General features: G+C 43.3%; 1 protein-coding gene across 6 annotated transcripts in view; it reads left to right on the top strand.

Moving 5' to 3' along the window:
* VPS53 (VPS53 subunit of GARP complex) overlaps nucleotides 1-17,134 on the top strand; it is a 124,904-nt gene that overhangs the window by 39,491 nt on the left and 68,279 nt on the right. For all 6 annotated transcript variants that reach the window (XM_055576995.1, XM_055577001.1, XM_055577000.1 and 3 more), the window contains 4 exons: nucleotides 5,161-5,239; nucleotides 7,807-7,950; nucleotides 8,413-8,555; nucleotides 11,180-11,321. In XM_055576995.1, the coding sequence (XP_055432970.1) occupies nucleotides 5,161-5,239; nucleotides 7,807-7,950; nucleotides 8,413-8,555; nucleotides 11,180-11,321 (508 nt within the window). The remainder of the gene's footprint in view (nucleotides 1-5,160; nucleotides 5,240-7,806; nucleotides 7,951-8,412; nucleotides 8,556-11,179; nucleotides 11,322-17,134) is intronic.

Below are 17,134 nucleotides of genomic sequence, written 5' to 3'. Positions count from 1 at the left end.
GTTATAGTTACAAGAGACTGGGGGTTGGGGCTATGTTCTGGATTGGAAAAAGATAAAGACCATTCCATGACAGCGACCATGTAGTCGAGGAGGTTGCATGGTTGCACAGGATGGGCACTGCTGATGGCAGGAATGTGGTAGAACTGAATTTTATTTATATTATAAGAAAGCATATAGGGAAAAACAAGAGGATGCACTCTTTGAGGATTTCTTGCCTTTTAATTTTGTTTTTCCGAAGATGTTATTTTATAAATTACAGAAACTTTGTGATCACTGCTATCATGACACTCCCCTTAAAAGAGAACTTGCCATCAGTATAGTCTGGTGCTCCAGCTATTCATTATCATGTAGGATTGCTGCGAACACAGGAGGATTTACTTTTCTTTTTGTTCATATCACAACTTCTATTTGCAAAAAAAAAAATGTGTTGCTTAATAGAGAATAAGTGCTATTAAGTAACACTAAAATTAACGGAAGGGAAGGAATCGCTTGTTTCCAGTGCCTGAACTACAGTTCTTTTTCAGGAGGTACTAAAAGTTTGAGGAAAGTCCAGACTTCTTATTTTTAGCATCATTTCTGGTGAATTTTCCTCCCTGTGTTTACATAGCGATGGTAGAACCATCTGGAAGTGATAGAAATAGATTGTTTGTTTGGGGAGGGTGGGGAAGGCGGGAGCCTTACACCCTGTGCACCGCTTCAGTGCCTCTAGCTTCAGAGCTTGCTGTCTGCAGACTGCGGAAGTCACAGGAAAGCCTGTGTTCTGACATCTTTGCCTGCACATTTGAAATATGAAGTTCATGGACGTCAATTTGAATACAGCTGTTTCTTCCAACTACCCTTCTGGAAAATGCTTAAACGTTAATGTAGCGTTGAAGGAAAGTTTTTTTTCTTCCCTTTAATGTCATCTTTATATTTCAAATCCTCCTGGCTTAAGAATATCTGAGAAAGCCAATGTGTCTAGTAATCAGTCAGTATTTCCTGAGGAAAAATGGAAGGTTCTGGCATTCTCTTGAAACTCATGAAACCTTCTAACTGAAACATATTTTTCAGGGCTATTTCTAACCTCTTCTGCATGAGAGGTACTTGGCAGATTGAGGGGATCACTTGGCATAGTGGTCAAAAAAATTAAAGTGGAGGATGAAAAGGCCTACCTAGTCAACTAACTATATATACTTCAATAACAATTTTTACATAAAGAAAGAAAAAGGAAGAAAGAAAGAAAAGGCCCAGCTGGCTGTATGACTATGACAGGTTCTTTCTGAAAGGATATTAAGTTTCAAAAGCACGCATTTTGAAAGCATAAGGATTCTACTTGATGATATCAAAGCATCCTACTGAGTCACTCTAAGATTCTGGGTTGAGATTCTGTCTCCTTGGAACTGGAGTGTCTGACTAATCAGACTGACTAATCATGCTGTCCGGTACAGACTGTCTATTTTGGGAGGTCAGTTTATTGCAAATTACTGAGGGTACTTTCTCTGGGACAGTCGCGCATGGGGTATTGGAAGCATCAGGGTTATTTTGTCCATAAATGTCTAAATGGTTTTCATAGTTTGTGGTCCCTCTACTGCCATCCCTATGCTGAAATCTGATAGCACATTTAGGCAAGGGTGCTTTTTTAAAAAAATACTTATTTATTTATGACTGCATGAGATCTTAGTTGTGGTGCTCGAGCCTTCTTCTCTCCAGTTGTGGTGCATATACCTCAGCAGTTGAGTCGCATCGGCTTAGTTGCCCCTTAACCACTAGACCACCAGGGAAGTCCCATGAGAAGGGTGCCTTTGAACAACCCCTGGTCGCATGGTGTGGAGGATGCCAGGAGGCAGTTGGTTGACCATCGTTTCCAGCATAGCATAGGGAATCTCTCATTTGCTAAGAGTGGTCAGCACTGAGCTGTCACCACCTAACCAGGTCAAGCTCATTTGGACCCGGGAGAAATTGTCATTTCCCCTGTTCTCTATTAGTTGTAGGTTGACTTTCATAAGGATGATTAGGAAGTCTTGGCAGCTGAACTTATGTAAGTACTCTGCTAACAGAGTCTAGTGCTCCGTCTCTTCACAGTAAGAGCTTACTTTTCATGGTTGGAAGAGGAAGGAGTTTGAAGGAGTGAGGCCAAAGATGTGTTTTTTTCAGTGTGTTTGATGTCTTTGTAGGATTTGCTCAGGCAACTGATTGTAAAGACCACTATTCACATCTTATCCTGCAAGTGCGTGAATCAGGGTTTGGGTTTCTGGATACCATCATTACTGTCACTAAGGGGAATGGTTTCTCTTTCATCTGAGTCACTGTTAGACACTTCAGAAACTACACTTGGAAGCGTGCGCGCACTGATTATTCTGCTCCACTGTTCACTACACATCCGACTTGTAGTCACCGGTAAGGGTGGATGCTGTTGCCAGCTAGACCTGTAAGATGGGCGTTGTGGAGTGATCAGATAACAGTAATACTGAGGGGCTTCTAGCCCAGGCCTCCATCCCCACCCTCTCATTTCACAACCATTCTTAGTTGTGGCCCACATGAGGGAAATGACTTGATTAGGAGTACATGTAGCTCACCAGTTGCACAGCTAAGTCTAGACTGTCTCAAGAAGTAACCTTGGAAATGGACTGTAGAAGAAGGCAAGGGGGTCTGCACATCACAGGCTGATACTTTTGCCCTTATAGGCTCTGGTTGTCTTTGCAGGCACCCCAATTTCTGTTTTTAAATATTTTATTGAAGTACAGTATAGTTGATTTACTCTGTTGTGTTAACTTCTGCTGTACAGCAAAGTGACTCAGTTATACACATACAGACATTCTTCTTCATGTTCTTTTCCATTATGGTTTATCCCAGGAGATTGGTTAAAGTTCCCTGTGCTGTCCAGTAGGACCTTGCGGTTTGTCCAGTCTAACAGTTTGCACCTATTAGCCCCAGACTCTCAGTCCGCCCCTCCACTCCCCCCTCCCCCTGGGCAACCGCGAGTCTCTTCTCTATGCCTGTGAGTCTGCTTCTGTTCCATAGATAATTTCATCTGTGTCACAGTTTAGATTCCAGAGGCAAGAAGTAACATATGGTATTTGTCTTTCTCTTTCTGACTTACTTCACTTAGTATGATAATCTCTAGGTCCATCCCTATTGCCTCAAGCACCCCAATTTCAAATCTGGTTAAGAATGTAGGGTTAGGGGATGGCAGAGTAGGAAGGGTGACAGAGGCAGATCTGGGACCATCACATCACCGAGACACTCAGGAGCCCTGCGAATAAGACTGGGACTTTTCAACCAGGGTGGAACTTCCCCTCCAGGAGTGATCTGTGGCTTAGTGGGGAACCTGTGCTCTCTGTGGCTGCCAAGAGGAGAGAGAAGGAACAAAGGGGCCTGGAAGCTATGTCTTGTGACCTGGCACCAGGGGAGTCGGTCTGTCTGGCCCATTATGTGGAGTCATAAGACCTCAGAGGTAATGGTTTTACAAAAGCATCTTCTCTCTTGTCAGAACTCATACTCAAGGAATGTTTCCTGTGGTACGCTGGGCAAGTGTAGATGAATGACATTTTAATGTCATTAGATTCTAATGTGTGGGCTACTTGGGTGACAACCTTATCTCTATCATTTCTCATCCCCTTGGAAAGTAACTAAAAGAGGCTGCAAACCCACCTATAAGAGTAGTTTTAATAGTGGAAAAACCCTGGAAAGTATTTGGAATAAGGCATAATTATAACTATGCCACAGAAAAACCAGACCATTTTGGGTCCTGACTATCCCCTCATTTAAAAAAAAAAAATCTCTGTAGGTTGCCAGGCACCGCCTAGTAGCCAAAGAAATTGTGGTTTTGAGCTGTTCACTATTTCTAGAAACTTCATAAAGTTAATTCCAGAGTAACAGGGTGGAGACCGAAAAAGGAAGAACATTATTTTATGGTGCTTTTAGCGAAGATAAAAGATTTGCCTCAGGCTCAGGGCAGTCCAGCTGTGAGGATGGTGGGCAGGAGGGACCCAACCCCCTGGGCTGGGGGCGGGCGAGCTGGTGGCAGGCGGCTGACCCAGAGCTCCTCTCCCGTCCTGGCTACTTCTCCTTTCCCTTCTTTCCTCTCAGCCAAGCACTAGTTCTTGAGCTCCTCCTTTCCATGAAAACCACTCGGTTCAGTTCCAGCCTCCCCTTTCAAACTCATTTCCAGTGTGACTCAGTCTTCATCCTCACCGTCTCCCGAGTGAACTTAAGTCTTCATTCAGTGACCGTCACACTCAAATAGCAGTTCATTTTATCATTTGATCTTTTTTACTTTAGAAAACGGTATTTTGGTTCACTTGTTAAAACTTAGAATCTTGATGTTGGTTTCCAGGTTGAAAAAAACAGCAACCCTGAAGCAGTTCAAAACCCGCTTCCCATCCTGTTCTCCAAGGAACGGCAGAGTAATTGCACCAGTAACCCGAAGCAGATTTAAATTTGACTGGGCTTCCCTGGTGGCTCAGACGATAAAGTGTCTGCCTACAATGCGGGAGACCTGGGTTCGATCCCTGGTTTGGGAAGATCCCCTGGAGAAGGAAATGGCAACCCATTCCAGTATTAATGCCTGGAAAATCCCATGGACCAAGGAGCCTGGTGGGCTACAGTCCATGGGGTCGCAAAGAGTTGGACACGACTGAGCGACTTCACTACTCTCTACTGGGCATTAGTATATAGCATCTAACTGCGGCATAACTACCCCAGTGACATTTTGCAAAGACTGACGTGTACTACCTCACGACAGCTGAGGGGAGGCCTAGGAGAGCTTTGGGATGTAGAAAGAATCTGTGCGAGCATGCATGCTCAGTTGTGTCCAACTCTGTGACCCTATGGACTACAGCCCACCAGGCTCCTCTGTCCATGGGATTTTCCAGGCAAGAATACTGGAGTGGGTTGCCATTCCCTTCTCCAGGGGAACTTCCTGACCCAGGGATTGAACCCGTGACTGCTGTGTCTCCTGCACTGCAGGCAAAGTCTTTGCCACTGAGCCACTGGGGAAGCTGATGTAGTCATAAACGTGCTGCTAACTAGTGTGTGACCTATCTTATCTAGCCACCACTCCCTGCTTCCTGGATGATTCCTGAAGACTTCAGCAGTCATAACCTCTATGGATCCGTGCACAGTTATTTATGGACATTTGAAAATTATGCCAGGTAATGATTTGTTCTCTTTTCCCTACAGAGTGAAGGCGGCCCAGACTGAGTTAGGACAGCAAATCCTGGCCGATTTTGAAGAAGCTTTTCCTTCCCAGGGCACGAAGGTATTGTTTTGCATTTTCCCTTCCGTCTTTGGATATTCTCACCATATTCTGGCCTGATTCACATGCACCGTAACTATGATTCACTTACTATTTCAAATGCGGTTGCTGGCAGCCATAAAGTCTGTGCGCTAAAGATTCAGGGTAATGGACCATCCTTGATTTTAAATATCCTGAAGCAATATCAGTTGGCTCCTCATCTGCGTCCTCACAGCATCCACAGTGAGGATTTGTTTTGATTTCACTTAACGTGTGTCAAACCCAAAATGTTGTCTGCCTGGGGAATTACCTTTTTTCTCATAGTTACTTTTTTTGTTTGTTTGTTTAATTTTTTTTCCAAACCACAGTGATTTTTTTTTTTAGGATTGTTATATAACTTTTTGGTTTCAATTTGGTGAAGAGACAACAGACAGGAACATGCCCAGGCTTAAGTAACTCTCGGAGTGCCAGTTAGGAGACTCGCTTTTAATGGTCAGAATCCTGTTCTTTGGGATGAATCCCTTCAGCTCTCACTGGTAGCCTGACTGTTTGTGTTGTGTCTGCAAAGCCCACAGTAATTTCACTCGTGAGCTATTGGTTACACTTCTCATGTAACAAGCTTTGCCTCATTTGGCCGTCACTGTGCTGGGGTAACTGCTTTTAGCTCCATCCTTCAAATTGTAGCAGACATAATCTTAATGCTTTGCATGTGTTGGGGAGAGAAGAACCCTCAGAAGCTTTTTTCCCCCTCTATTATTTGAGCTATTTCAGGAGCAAGAGCTGTGTGGCTCAGAAATGACCTGAAGCACACTGCCTGGCAGGCAGCTTGGTGGATGGAGGTGGGGGATATATGTCCGTTTGCCGAGCCAAGGAACGTTTCCTGGATCCGTTCTATAATTCAATAACTGGAAATATCTTAATCGTTGTTCTTTGTGCCTCATAAAAGAGACTTAGGAAGTATGTGGGGGTAGCTGCCCCAGCTTTGTCGATTACCTCCTATAAGAAACCTGCCTCTGGTTTTCATGTCTGCGTATGTTCTAGCTGTCTTCTAGCAATCAGGTATTTTATTCATAAAGCATGTTCCTTTGTGGACTTCATCTTCCTTTTCCATTTGCTGTAACTGTGGGGAGTGGGTATCAGAAAACAGTCCTGTAAAAAGGGGTAGTAAGAGATTCACAAGTTATAATTACTAGGGTCTGCTTTACTCTACTCTGCTATTGACCCTGGTTTTAAGAAGTTTTAGAAAGATGCAGATAAAGCCCAGCTTTATCATTTAGGAAAATATAACATTGACCTACATTATAACTTTTTCTCAGACCCCAGGAGGAAAATGAGGTGAAAATGGTTTTCTTTAACAACTTGTTTCCCTTTTCTCTGGCTAGATGACTTGATGTTTCTCTAAGAGTTTTCTTTTTTCCTTCTGAGTGACTATTGACCTCTCTTAAAGGCTTTATGTTTTTATTACTGCTTCACAAGTGGAAATCAAGATCTGTTTAAAAAAAGTATCCAAGGTTACTGTGAAGTCCTTTATAAATGAAAAAATCGGAACCCCTAAGCCCGTAGATTTTGGCTTTCATGACTTCTCTGTCAGATCAAACGTTTTCATCCATAAGCCAGAGCTGAGCAGTCAGAATTCTCAGTGGATGGCAGAATAGCCACTCAGCACGGAGCATAGTCAGCGTTTAACAGTTTAGTTAGCTCTTGGGCAGCCTAAGTGACACTTAAGAAACTCTTGAACTTCAGTTGAGATGGATAAATTAGAATTGATTTTAAAAAATCATAAAGATCTGGAAGACCCTTAATCATCACCTAGTTAAAATGCATTATTTTTTTTCCAATTATTTTTCAGATGAGTGTCAATAACTGTGCCAAAGTTATGTGGTTATTTAGCCAAGCCACAAGCCGATGCCAAGTGTTCTGTAGTCCACTCAGCCAACCACGTTCATTCAGTGAGTTACTGTAAAGAAAGGTTCAAGGAGACTGAGTTGCCTTCAGTAATAACAAAAGCCTTCCTTCCCATCCTGATGTATCAATACAGCCCTTTGATGGTCTTCTACTATTTTTTTCAGGTCAAGGCACCAATATCATAATATAATTTGGCTGCCTGTTTGCGTGGTTGACCATCAGTGGGGCAAGGATGGTGGATGGAACCTGGATTTGGGTTTTAAATGCCAGCATGCTGTTTGGCACAAATACAGCACTTTGAGAACAGGAATCCAAGGTTAGAATCAGAGGAAGGTGGCACGTGTGGCATCAGACTGGTGTCATTCTGACTTTTAGGGCCCTTCAGGAAGGTGACTTCAGTTCAGTAAGCAAAAGTTCCTACCATCATTGCTGGCCCTGTTTCCAGGATGTCTCATTGTTGATTCACGGAGTAGCTTTTATACTGGCTACTACAGACTAGCTTAATGATTCTTTCATTGAGAAACAAGTAACTCAAATATCCATCCACAGCAGAAGAATGAGTGTCAGGGGAGTGGAAGTAATAACAACATCATGAGTAGAACAAGCAGCAGCAGCTGTCAGAGGCCATAAGATTTGAAGGCCGCTTCTGGCTTCTGAACTGGTGTGTGTGCTGTGTGTTTTACCAGAGGCCAGGAGGACCCAGCAACGTTCTACGAGATGCATGTCAGGTTGCTAACATCTTGGACCCCAGAATCAAACAGGAAATCATCAAAAAGTTTATTAAACAGCATCTGTCAGAGTACCTAGTACTTTTTCAAGAAAACCAAGATGTAAGTATTGACCAAATGAGCTCAGATGTCACATTTGAATTGTACTAAAAATTGATTGCTCTCAAGTCTATGACTTATATTTTATTAGTATTACTGTCTTAAAATGTTGGTTGTTAAACCCTGATTCCTAGGGGCTGACTGTACAGTTCAGTGATTCTTAATCATTTTGGGGTCCCTGATCCTTTGGAGAAATGGATGAGAGCTAGAGATCTTCTCTGCAAAAAATGCACCTATGCATAAAACCTTGCATACAGTTTCAGGAAATTTATAGATCCCTGAAGCCCAATCATAGACCCCGGGTTAAGAACCTCTGGATCAAGTAAAAAGAGTAACCTAGACTCTTTAAAATCATGAGAAATAGATTGGTTGTGTTTTTCTTACTTCTGTGTGTTTGCTTATTTCCTTCAACTGTCAATACTACTTCTAAGTGCTGGGGTAGATTTTTTTCCCTGCTTCCCCCAGGTTGCCTGGCTGGACAAAATCGACCGTCGCTATGCCTGGATCAAACGCCAGCTCGTGGACTACGAGGAGAAATATGGCCGGATGTTCCCACGTGAGTGGTACATGGCGGAGAGAATTGCCGTAGAATTTTGCCACATCACAAGGTAGCTGCCAACTCTCTACTGGTTTGGGTATTGATTGATATCAGTTTGTTAAAGCCCAGCCCCCTAGTCTCTATGGGTTCCTGTGGCTTTGGAACCACTTCTACCTGTTTTAAAAAATTGGTTTGAGAATCATGATTTTCAGGAGAATGTCTTCACCTGTGCTGGAGTCCCTTCAGAAGACTCCATTCCTGTTGAAAGTTAGAATATATCCAAAACTGAGTCCCTGACTCCAGCTGTAGCTGTATTCCACCTTCTCCATGTTCAGAGTTCCAGCCTTAGAGGAGAGAGCATTGTGTGAAGAGGGGGTAAACACTTGATAGGGAAAAATGGAAAAGGGTACATGAGTGCCCTGGGCTAGCAGGCTGTAGCCAGAGCACTTGTTTGTATGTCTGTTCCGCCTTCAGAGTGATATACACACTACACAGCAGCAAGTCTGCTCTTATCTTTGTTCTAGGACTTCCCTGTAGCCTTGCCCTACCTTGAACGGCCTGCCTTCTTAGCCATCCGAAAGCACGTCAGCCAGATTTCCCTGTAGTGATTCATTGCCCCGTGTTTTCCCCTGTGTCTGTGTCACACATATCAATGTGCAGTGAATGTACATCCATCATCTTCCTGCTTTTCTGACATGCTGGGTAGATGGTTCCAGAGGGACAGGGCTGTGTCTACTCCAGTGACACAGTACACACTCAGGAAATAGTTGTTGAGCAGATTTCCCACCCCTAACCCAGTGTTTATAGTCTTTGGATCGTTAATCACTTTGGCATCTGAGTGTTCTGAGCCTTTTAGAGACCTTCTCCCATTCCTCCTGTCTTCAGTTCCATGAGCCATAGCCCAAGGCCAAATAGTCCCTTTAGATCAAAGAATTAAAGCCCGAGAAGTATAGATCAGTGTGTCCATGACAGAGCTAAAGCTAGAGTCTACAGAGGCCCCCTGACCAGTGCACAATTACATTAACCCCAGTTAATTTTTTAAGAAGTCCCATATGTATGCATAACTCAGCCACCTTAGAGTAATTCATGGTAATTATCTCTCTCAAAATTGTGGGTTACAGTCAAGTTGTATGCTTTAAGAGCACATCATAGGGGGCAGGGACTCATTAAGAGATATTGGCTGTTGATTTTTTTTTAATAGGCTTTATTTTTTAAATTATTTATTTCTGACTGTGCTGAGTCTTCATTGCTGTGCATGGGCTTTCTCTATTTGGGGTGAGCAGGGGCTACTCTCTACCTGTGGCACACTGGTTTCTCATTGCATTGACTCCTCTTGTTGCAGAGTCCGGGCTCTAGGATGCACACGTAGGCTTTAGTTTTTAAAGCAGATTTACGTTCACAGCAAGATTGACAAGAAGAGATTTCCCATATACCCCCTCCCCTCCACTGCATCCACAGAGGCCTCCGCCATCATCAACATCCCCGACCAGAGTGTATACAGGTTACAGTTGCTGAACCTACCTTGACACCTCCTTGCTACCCAGAGTCCCTAGTTTACATTAGGGTCACCCTTGGTGCTTTACATTCTGTGTGATGGTGGTTTTCAGAAACATACTTGCTGCTGGATTAGATGACCTTATTGATTCAAGGTTGATTGTGGTTGTCACTTTCTAAGTCCTGATTAGTAAAGAAAGAGTGCATTGCTTGAGAGATTGATAACTAATTCACTTTAGCCCCTAGTTCAGTGTCTTGCAAAATTCATTTTCTGTGAAAAATGAAGTCCACAGGAGAGTGAGTGTACATAAAAGCCAACACATGTGCTGTTGTGTCAGCTAATGGCAGGGCTGCTGCCAAGCTTTCATTGTTCGAATTTTGGCTAAAAGCCTGTAGATACATAATTCTCAAATTAAGAGGCTCTTTGTTTGGTTTTTGTTGTTTATTTGTGTGGGAAGATGATCTGTAGCTCAGTACTTACTGAGAACTCTCGTGCGACTGCTCCCTTACAACATAGCATTCTGAGATGGGACACTTGAGTGGCCTGTAAGCGTCTCAGGCAGTAAACACCCAGATGGGTACCTGTCACTTTTTACAAGGGCATCGACTCCCATCTCTACCCAGGGGTCCTGCTTTCTGGTTGAAAGATGGTTATTGAGCTATCTGGAAGAGGGAGGGCTTTATGATTCAGTAATTAATGACTTGTAAAATTATATAGAATATATGCATTTTTATAAAATACTGAGTAAATGCTTCATATATACTATTAACAAGTGAATGGAAATTTTAAAAATGATAAAAACTGTAGTAGCTGTGTAAGCAATCTGATAGCCATTATCTTTGATTTTGTTTTCTTTTTTTTTGGACTGGTGGATAATTTCGCCTTAAAATTCTTATTATTTATTTATTTAGGCTGCATGGCTTATGAGATCTTAGTTCCCCAACCAGGGATTGAACCCAGGCCCTCGGCAGCACAATTGCAGAGTCCTCACTGCTGGACTGCCAGGAAATTCCCTAAAATTCTTATTTAGAATATGTGTTTCTATTCCCTAAGCATTAAACTTAGTTGGTGATAGACTTCAGGTTTTGAAATGACTACATACTTTGTTTTTTTTAAAAGTATAAGCTAAAGCCACTTAATTTTGTCCTGTCCTGAATGATCAGTTTGTTCGACAACATTCTTCTCTCTTTAATTTGAAGGACAGAACTTGCCAAGATCATGCGTACAAGAGCAAAGGAAATTGAAGTGAAATTGCTTCTCTTTGCTATTCAGAGAACGACTAACTTTGAGGGATTTCTTGCAAAACGTTTTTCCGGGTGCACCCTGACAGATGGAATGCTGGTAAGACTGTCCTAAGGGATACCAGATGGAGGCATTGGTGGCCTGGGTGGGTGGGCTTCGCTTTTGAAGTCTTATACAATTTGGTGTTTCCATCCATCAGCTCAAGTGCTTAATCCCCCATCCCAAGGATTTTGTTGAATTCATGCAAATAGTCATACAGAACATTCTGTATGGCTTTATCATTTGTCTATTATGCAATATTTCATGTTTTTAGAATGTCTTGTCATCATTTTATCAAGGGATCACCCCTATTTTAAGCCTAGTAATTCTGTGAGTCATAGAGTCCTCACTTAATCAGTCACAAATACCTTATTACATTATCAACTCTTGAGTTTTATTATAATGAAGATGTGCTTAGAGGAAGATGTAACCCCCCAAAAGGTGACCTGCAACCTTAAAAGCAGAAAACATTGGAGATTTCTATAATGTCCATCATTGACCTTAAGTAAAATATGGTATATTCACGCTGTGGAATAGATAGAACAGTTTCAGAGTGGTAGAATGAGGAATAGATGTAGATGTGTTGTCATAGGAAGAAAACCTCTCACATATATAGGTGCAAAACGTAAGCTATGGCCCAGTGGTGGTAATTTAGTCGCTAAGTCATGTCTAGCTCTTTGCGACTCCATGAACTGTAGCTGCCAGGCTCCTCTGTCCATCGGTTTTCCAGGCAAGAATACTGGAATGGGATGCCATTTCCTACTCTAAGGGATCTTCCCAAACCAGGGATCTCCTGCATTGCAGGCAGATTCTTTACCAACTGAGCCACACAGCCCCGTGCATATAGTATAATTCCATTTGTGGAAGAAGCATGTTTATATATGTAAATAGGTAAGAAAAAGGTCTAGAAATGATCAGCGGATGTCTACTTGTTTCTCAGGGCAGCCCGGTATCTCTCCACTTTTACCCACTACCAGGATCATGCTCCCAGACTGCAGCCTTCTGTCTCCTGGGGGTCCTATGCCCTGCGATGTTGTTCCCAGTCACTAGGAACCCTTGAACCTTTCCCACCAATCCATTCCTTTCTGGACTTCTGTCTTTGAAATTCTCTGGCGTAATCAATTTACAAATACTTCCTCCAGATGTTCAGCTGTTGCCTAGCTCTCCTATCTAGTTTGCAGTTTCAGATTACAAAAAAATCCCACTGAACTATGAGCTTTTTTTTTAAGTGGGCCATTTTTAAAGGCTTTATTGAATTTGTTACAGTATTGTTTCTGTTTCATTTTTTGGTTTTTTGGCTGTGAGACATGTGGGATCTTAGCTCTCCAACTAGGAATCGAACGTGCACCCCCTGCATTGGCAGAAATCCTGAGCCATGAGCTTTCTATTTACCCTTCACCTCTCCAGTTGGTCAGCTGTCTTCCACACAGGCTTCTCCATGTCACTTCTCTCTTTTAAGACAATCTCTTCCCCTGAGACTGTTCTTTTTCCCAGTTATTGTGACTCAGCAACCATTCTGCTTTCCAGTTCCTGACCATGGCAGCTCCACAGCCTTCAAGGATCTTCCCTTAAAGATGAGTTTCTAGAACGGCAACAGAACTCCTCTGGCCTTGATCCCAGGATCTGCCTTTTGGGTAATCACCATTTTGTTTCAGGGTAGTGGAACTACAGAATGAATCAAAGTATATCTTAATACTCTTTATCATATGCCAGATTTCATTGAAAGTTATCAGATTCCTTGGAAAATAATAGAGCAGATAAGAAGTCCGCCAAAGGCCAGGTTAACCAGAGACCCTCCCAGGTTTGCTCCCTTCCACCCTTCACTGTATCACTCAGGCCTTTTCACCCGCTTTGGTGACCGATTGACAGTGAAACAATAAGGGTGAGCTCACCTGAAAAGACAGGCTCACCTGGAAAGCTCTTCCTAACTGAGCCATGTGATGCATCATCTTTTGCTCTTTTTTGACAGATGTGGATACTTAGAGACTTAGACTGTTAAAAACTGTTGAAAACTGAGACTGAAAGAGCCTTAAGGACAGGGCATGTTTTGTTTTTATTATTCCAGCCCCAACAAACTCATAATGTCCTGTGCTGTAACGATTACTGGAAGAAGGGAACTGCCCAGGTTTCTAGCTGATTGCCTAAATTCCCGACCTTTAGGAGGGATTTAATATAGTCTGTAAATTAAAATGCCTTGAAATTAAAAGCAAATGTCTAGATAGGATTTAACTATACCCACATGCATCATTAGAGACTCAGTGGTTAGATTTATGGTAAACATTATATTCAGCCTCTATGAAATCACTGAAATGAAAATCACCTTAAAAAGGTGAGTTTTATGTTAATTATATCACAGTTTTAAAATATCAAGGGTTTTAGAAAATCTGAGTTTAGTTATAAATCATCTTCATGCTTCAGAAAATTTATCTACCAAAAAGAGGGAGAGTAATACATGCTTGTTATAGCTCAAACAGAATAAAATATTTTAAAAGAACCATCTCTTCTTGGGACTTCCCTGGCAGTGGATCCAGGTCCAGTGGTTAAGACTTCGCCTTTCAATGCAGAAGCTATGGGTTTGATCCCTGGTCAGGGAGCTAAAATCCCACATGTCTTGTGGCCAAAAAACCAAAAGATAAAACAGAAGCAGTATTGTAACAAATTTAATAAAGAATTTAAAAATGGTCCACATTTTAAAAAAAGGTCGACATAAAAAAAATCTTAAAAACAAATCAAATAGAAGACAGAATATTAAAAAAAAAAATAGAATAATCTCTTCTTTCTCAATTACTCTAAATCTCTCCTCCCAGAGATGTGCACTGTTTAATAGTTTGGGTTATAATTTGAGACTCTTCTAACCATGCATGCACATGTGCACGCACACACACACACCTACACCTACCTAGGTTTGCTTTTTTTTTTTTCCAAACAAAAAATAGGAACCACAATGCCTGTGTTTGAAGAGGATTTTATTGAATGCTTCTCCACCAGCGTTTATCCACCAGTGTTTTTCAAGTTCCCTCTTGGGGCCAGGGCCTTGGGTAAAGATGAAAAATTGGATCAGACAGCTGCGTATATTCTAGTAGGAGAAAGACACCTATACATAACTGTCACAACATGAGATCTGAACGTGGTGGCACCAAGAACAAAAGAGGGGTCCCAGCGAGGTTAAACCGGGCATGCGTAGGCCTGTGCTCACCATCCTGTCGGCTGAGGCCTCCAAGGCCATCTTTTTAAGGACAAATCAGGAACTGGGCTGGAATAAAGTGTTTATGGAATGAGAAATGCAGAAATTGTGGAACTTTCATCTCATTGAAAGCTCTCTTCTCCAGGGAAAGGAAACAGATTCATCTTAAATTTCAGAGTTTCTTCTTTGATGATTTGAAGGGTCCAGCTAAGACCTTAGAAAGAGATTTGTGCAGACAGACCCAGATATGGACATACTACTGACTAAAGCCTGGTTGGCTCTTGCCAACAGTAAATGAGACAGCTTGGCTGTCCTGTGGCCGCTGTTGTTTTAATAGTGTTGGGAATCCCATGTGGTTTAATTAGTAGGAATACACTTGCCGTGTGAAGACTTTTCATGTATGAACTTGAAATCAACTGTCATCATAGCAAAAAGAATGAATTCTCTCAAAACTGGAAAGTTGTACATTTATTGGCAGATTTTTGGTTTCATTTAGCAGCCCCAGAGCTTGTGGAACATGTCATTTGAGTTCTTTAAAATCTAAACCTCAACTTGTAATTCTCTGTGGTCTGTGACAGCCACAGAGCAGGAGTGAGTGGCAGATTTGGTTGTCTCTGCCAGCGGGCCTCTTGCACACAGGGCTGAGTTGTGCTGGTGACGGCTTCCTGCGGAGACTGATTCTTTCATCACAGCAAATTAATCAGAGCAGTAACATGGCCCTCTCAGTAGCAGGCATCTGCGTCCACCTCTCAGTGTTCTGTGGCATAACATTTGCCAATGGGATGGTGGTACAGGAGGTACTTGGAGAGCTTTGTTGGAGACTAGGGCAGAAGGGTGAAGCCCAGCGGACCTCTGCCTTGTAATTTGATGGATGCATTGCTTTCATTTCCTGGAGAGCTCCCAAAGAGATGAAATAGTAGGGAAGATCTCACTTGTGATTAAAAACATTCTTTTTATGAGTCTTGTAAGCCCTGTGGTCCTCTCGCATTCCCCGCTGAGCGTCGCTCTATTGAGAGGCAGAGCCGCGGTCCTGCCTTCATGACTTGTGCCCCGTTAAACACTAAGGACAGCCCCCGCATGCCGCACTTCGCCGGCTGTCGCGTTAAGCTGCTCTGTATACACAGTCATGCTTTACATGTGCTGCCTCACTAACTGTCACTACATCTCTGTTCAGTGGGTGTTCATATCCCTTCACATTGCAGGTGGAAGGGCTGAGGCGTGGAGAAGTTAAGCTACATACCCGAGTGGTAGAGCCTGGACTTGAACCCAGGCCCATCCCTCAGTCAATGGTCACACCACAGTTCCTCAGGCCAGAAAGCACCTTTCCCTTGATTCCTTTCTTTCCTTCCCCGTCACATCCACTCTCTCACCAAGTCCCCTTAAGTCTGCTCTCCTAAAGATGCCCCAGGTGTGGGCACTTTTTTCCATTTCCACGACTCTAGCTTCGCCCACTCTGGTGTCAGCCCCACCTGGCAGCAGCCTCTTCAGAATCTAAAACTGGATCCTTCCACAGCCCACAGCAGGCTGTGTGATTGGGGGCCCCGTTGCCCCTCCCTGCCATGCTCCTTTCACTCCAGCCTTCGCATCGGCTCTCCCTGAGTAGAGTGCTCTTCCCCAGGTCTTGGCCCAACTGGCTTCTTCTCCTCATTCAAGTCTCTACTCAAATGTCCCTGCCCTCTGGGATCACCTTGTGAAGAACCTCCCCAGCTCACCCCAGTTCCCACACTGTATTTTCAGCACTGCACCTCCCTTCTTTATCTTGCTCAGTGCTGGATCTCTGGTGCCCAGGAGCGTGCCTGGAGCCGAGCAGATGCTCAGCACACGACTGCAGGATGGGTGGCATCACCCGCTAGTCCTTTTGCCTAGAAAGCCCTGGCCATCCCACACCACTCCCATACTGAGCTCTGAAGCATCCTTCAGTTCTGGCTCAAACATCGTTTCCTCGGGGTCGTTTTCTGTGACCCTCTGTTGCATCCTTTCATAACAACCTCTGCTTTTCCTACATGGCCCGCCACACACGCTGGTGTGATTCTTTGGTTAAAGTCTGCCTCTCCCACTTGACCATAAGCTCCCTGAAGACCGAGCATAGTCCGCCTCGCTCCCTGCTTTCCTTGTGGTGCCCAGTACATCCCTTTGTCAAGTGGGTGAACGGAGGAGTGGTGAGTCGCTTTTCTGGTATCAGCTTGGTTCCTAGCTGGAATGCATGTGCCTCACATGAATAAGCAGGAAGTTCCCAAGTGCCCCTGACTCCAGTATATCTCATCAGTTTGTTAATAGAGACAGACTGTGGGAATAGGAAGGACACCTCTCCCGTGGGGAATCTCCTGACCCGGTGACACCAAACAAGTAGCCCACACTGTACTGCCTGGAACATCTCTCTGCTTTTTCAGTGCCGCCTTTTATGTTTGCTTCCTACGGCTGACCTCCATCCATTGAATACTCCCATCAGTGAGCGTGGAGCCCAGGAGCACCCTCAGTCCACATCACCAAGATTTCCAAGAACAGATTGTTTTTAAAATGAGGCCTACCTGTATATAATTGTGAAACATATTATCAACCCTGGTAGGCCTAGCAATAGATGAAGAATATTTGGTTCAAAAACTTACATCCTGTTTCTGTTGCTGAACAATCTTGAACAAAGCTTTGCATTCAGTTGCTGACTTGCTCTCCACATCTCCAAAGGACCGAA

This window comes from Bubalus kerabau, chromosome 4, assembly GCF_029407905.1.
Source record: "Bubalus kerabau isolate K-KA32 ecotype Philippines breed swamp buffalo chromosome 4, PCC_UOA_SB_1v2, whole genome shotgun sequence".
Classification (NCBI taxonomy): domain Eukaryota; kingdom Metazoa; phylum Chordata; class Mammalia; order Artiodactyla; family Bovidae; genus Bubalus; species Bubalus kerabau.
The sequence above is the reverse complement of the archived record's forward strand: the minus strand, read 5'-3'. Positions and strand labels throughout refer to the sequence as shown.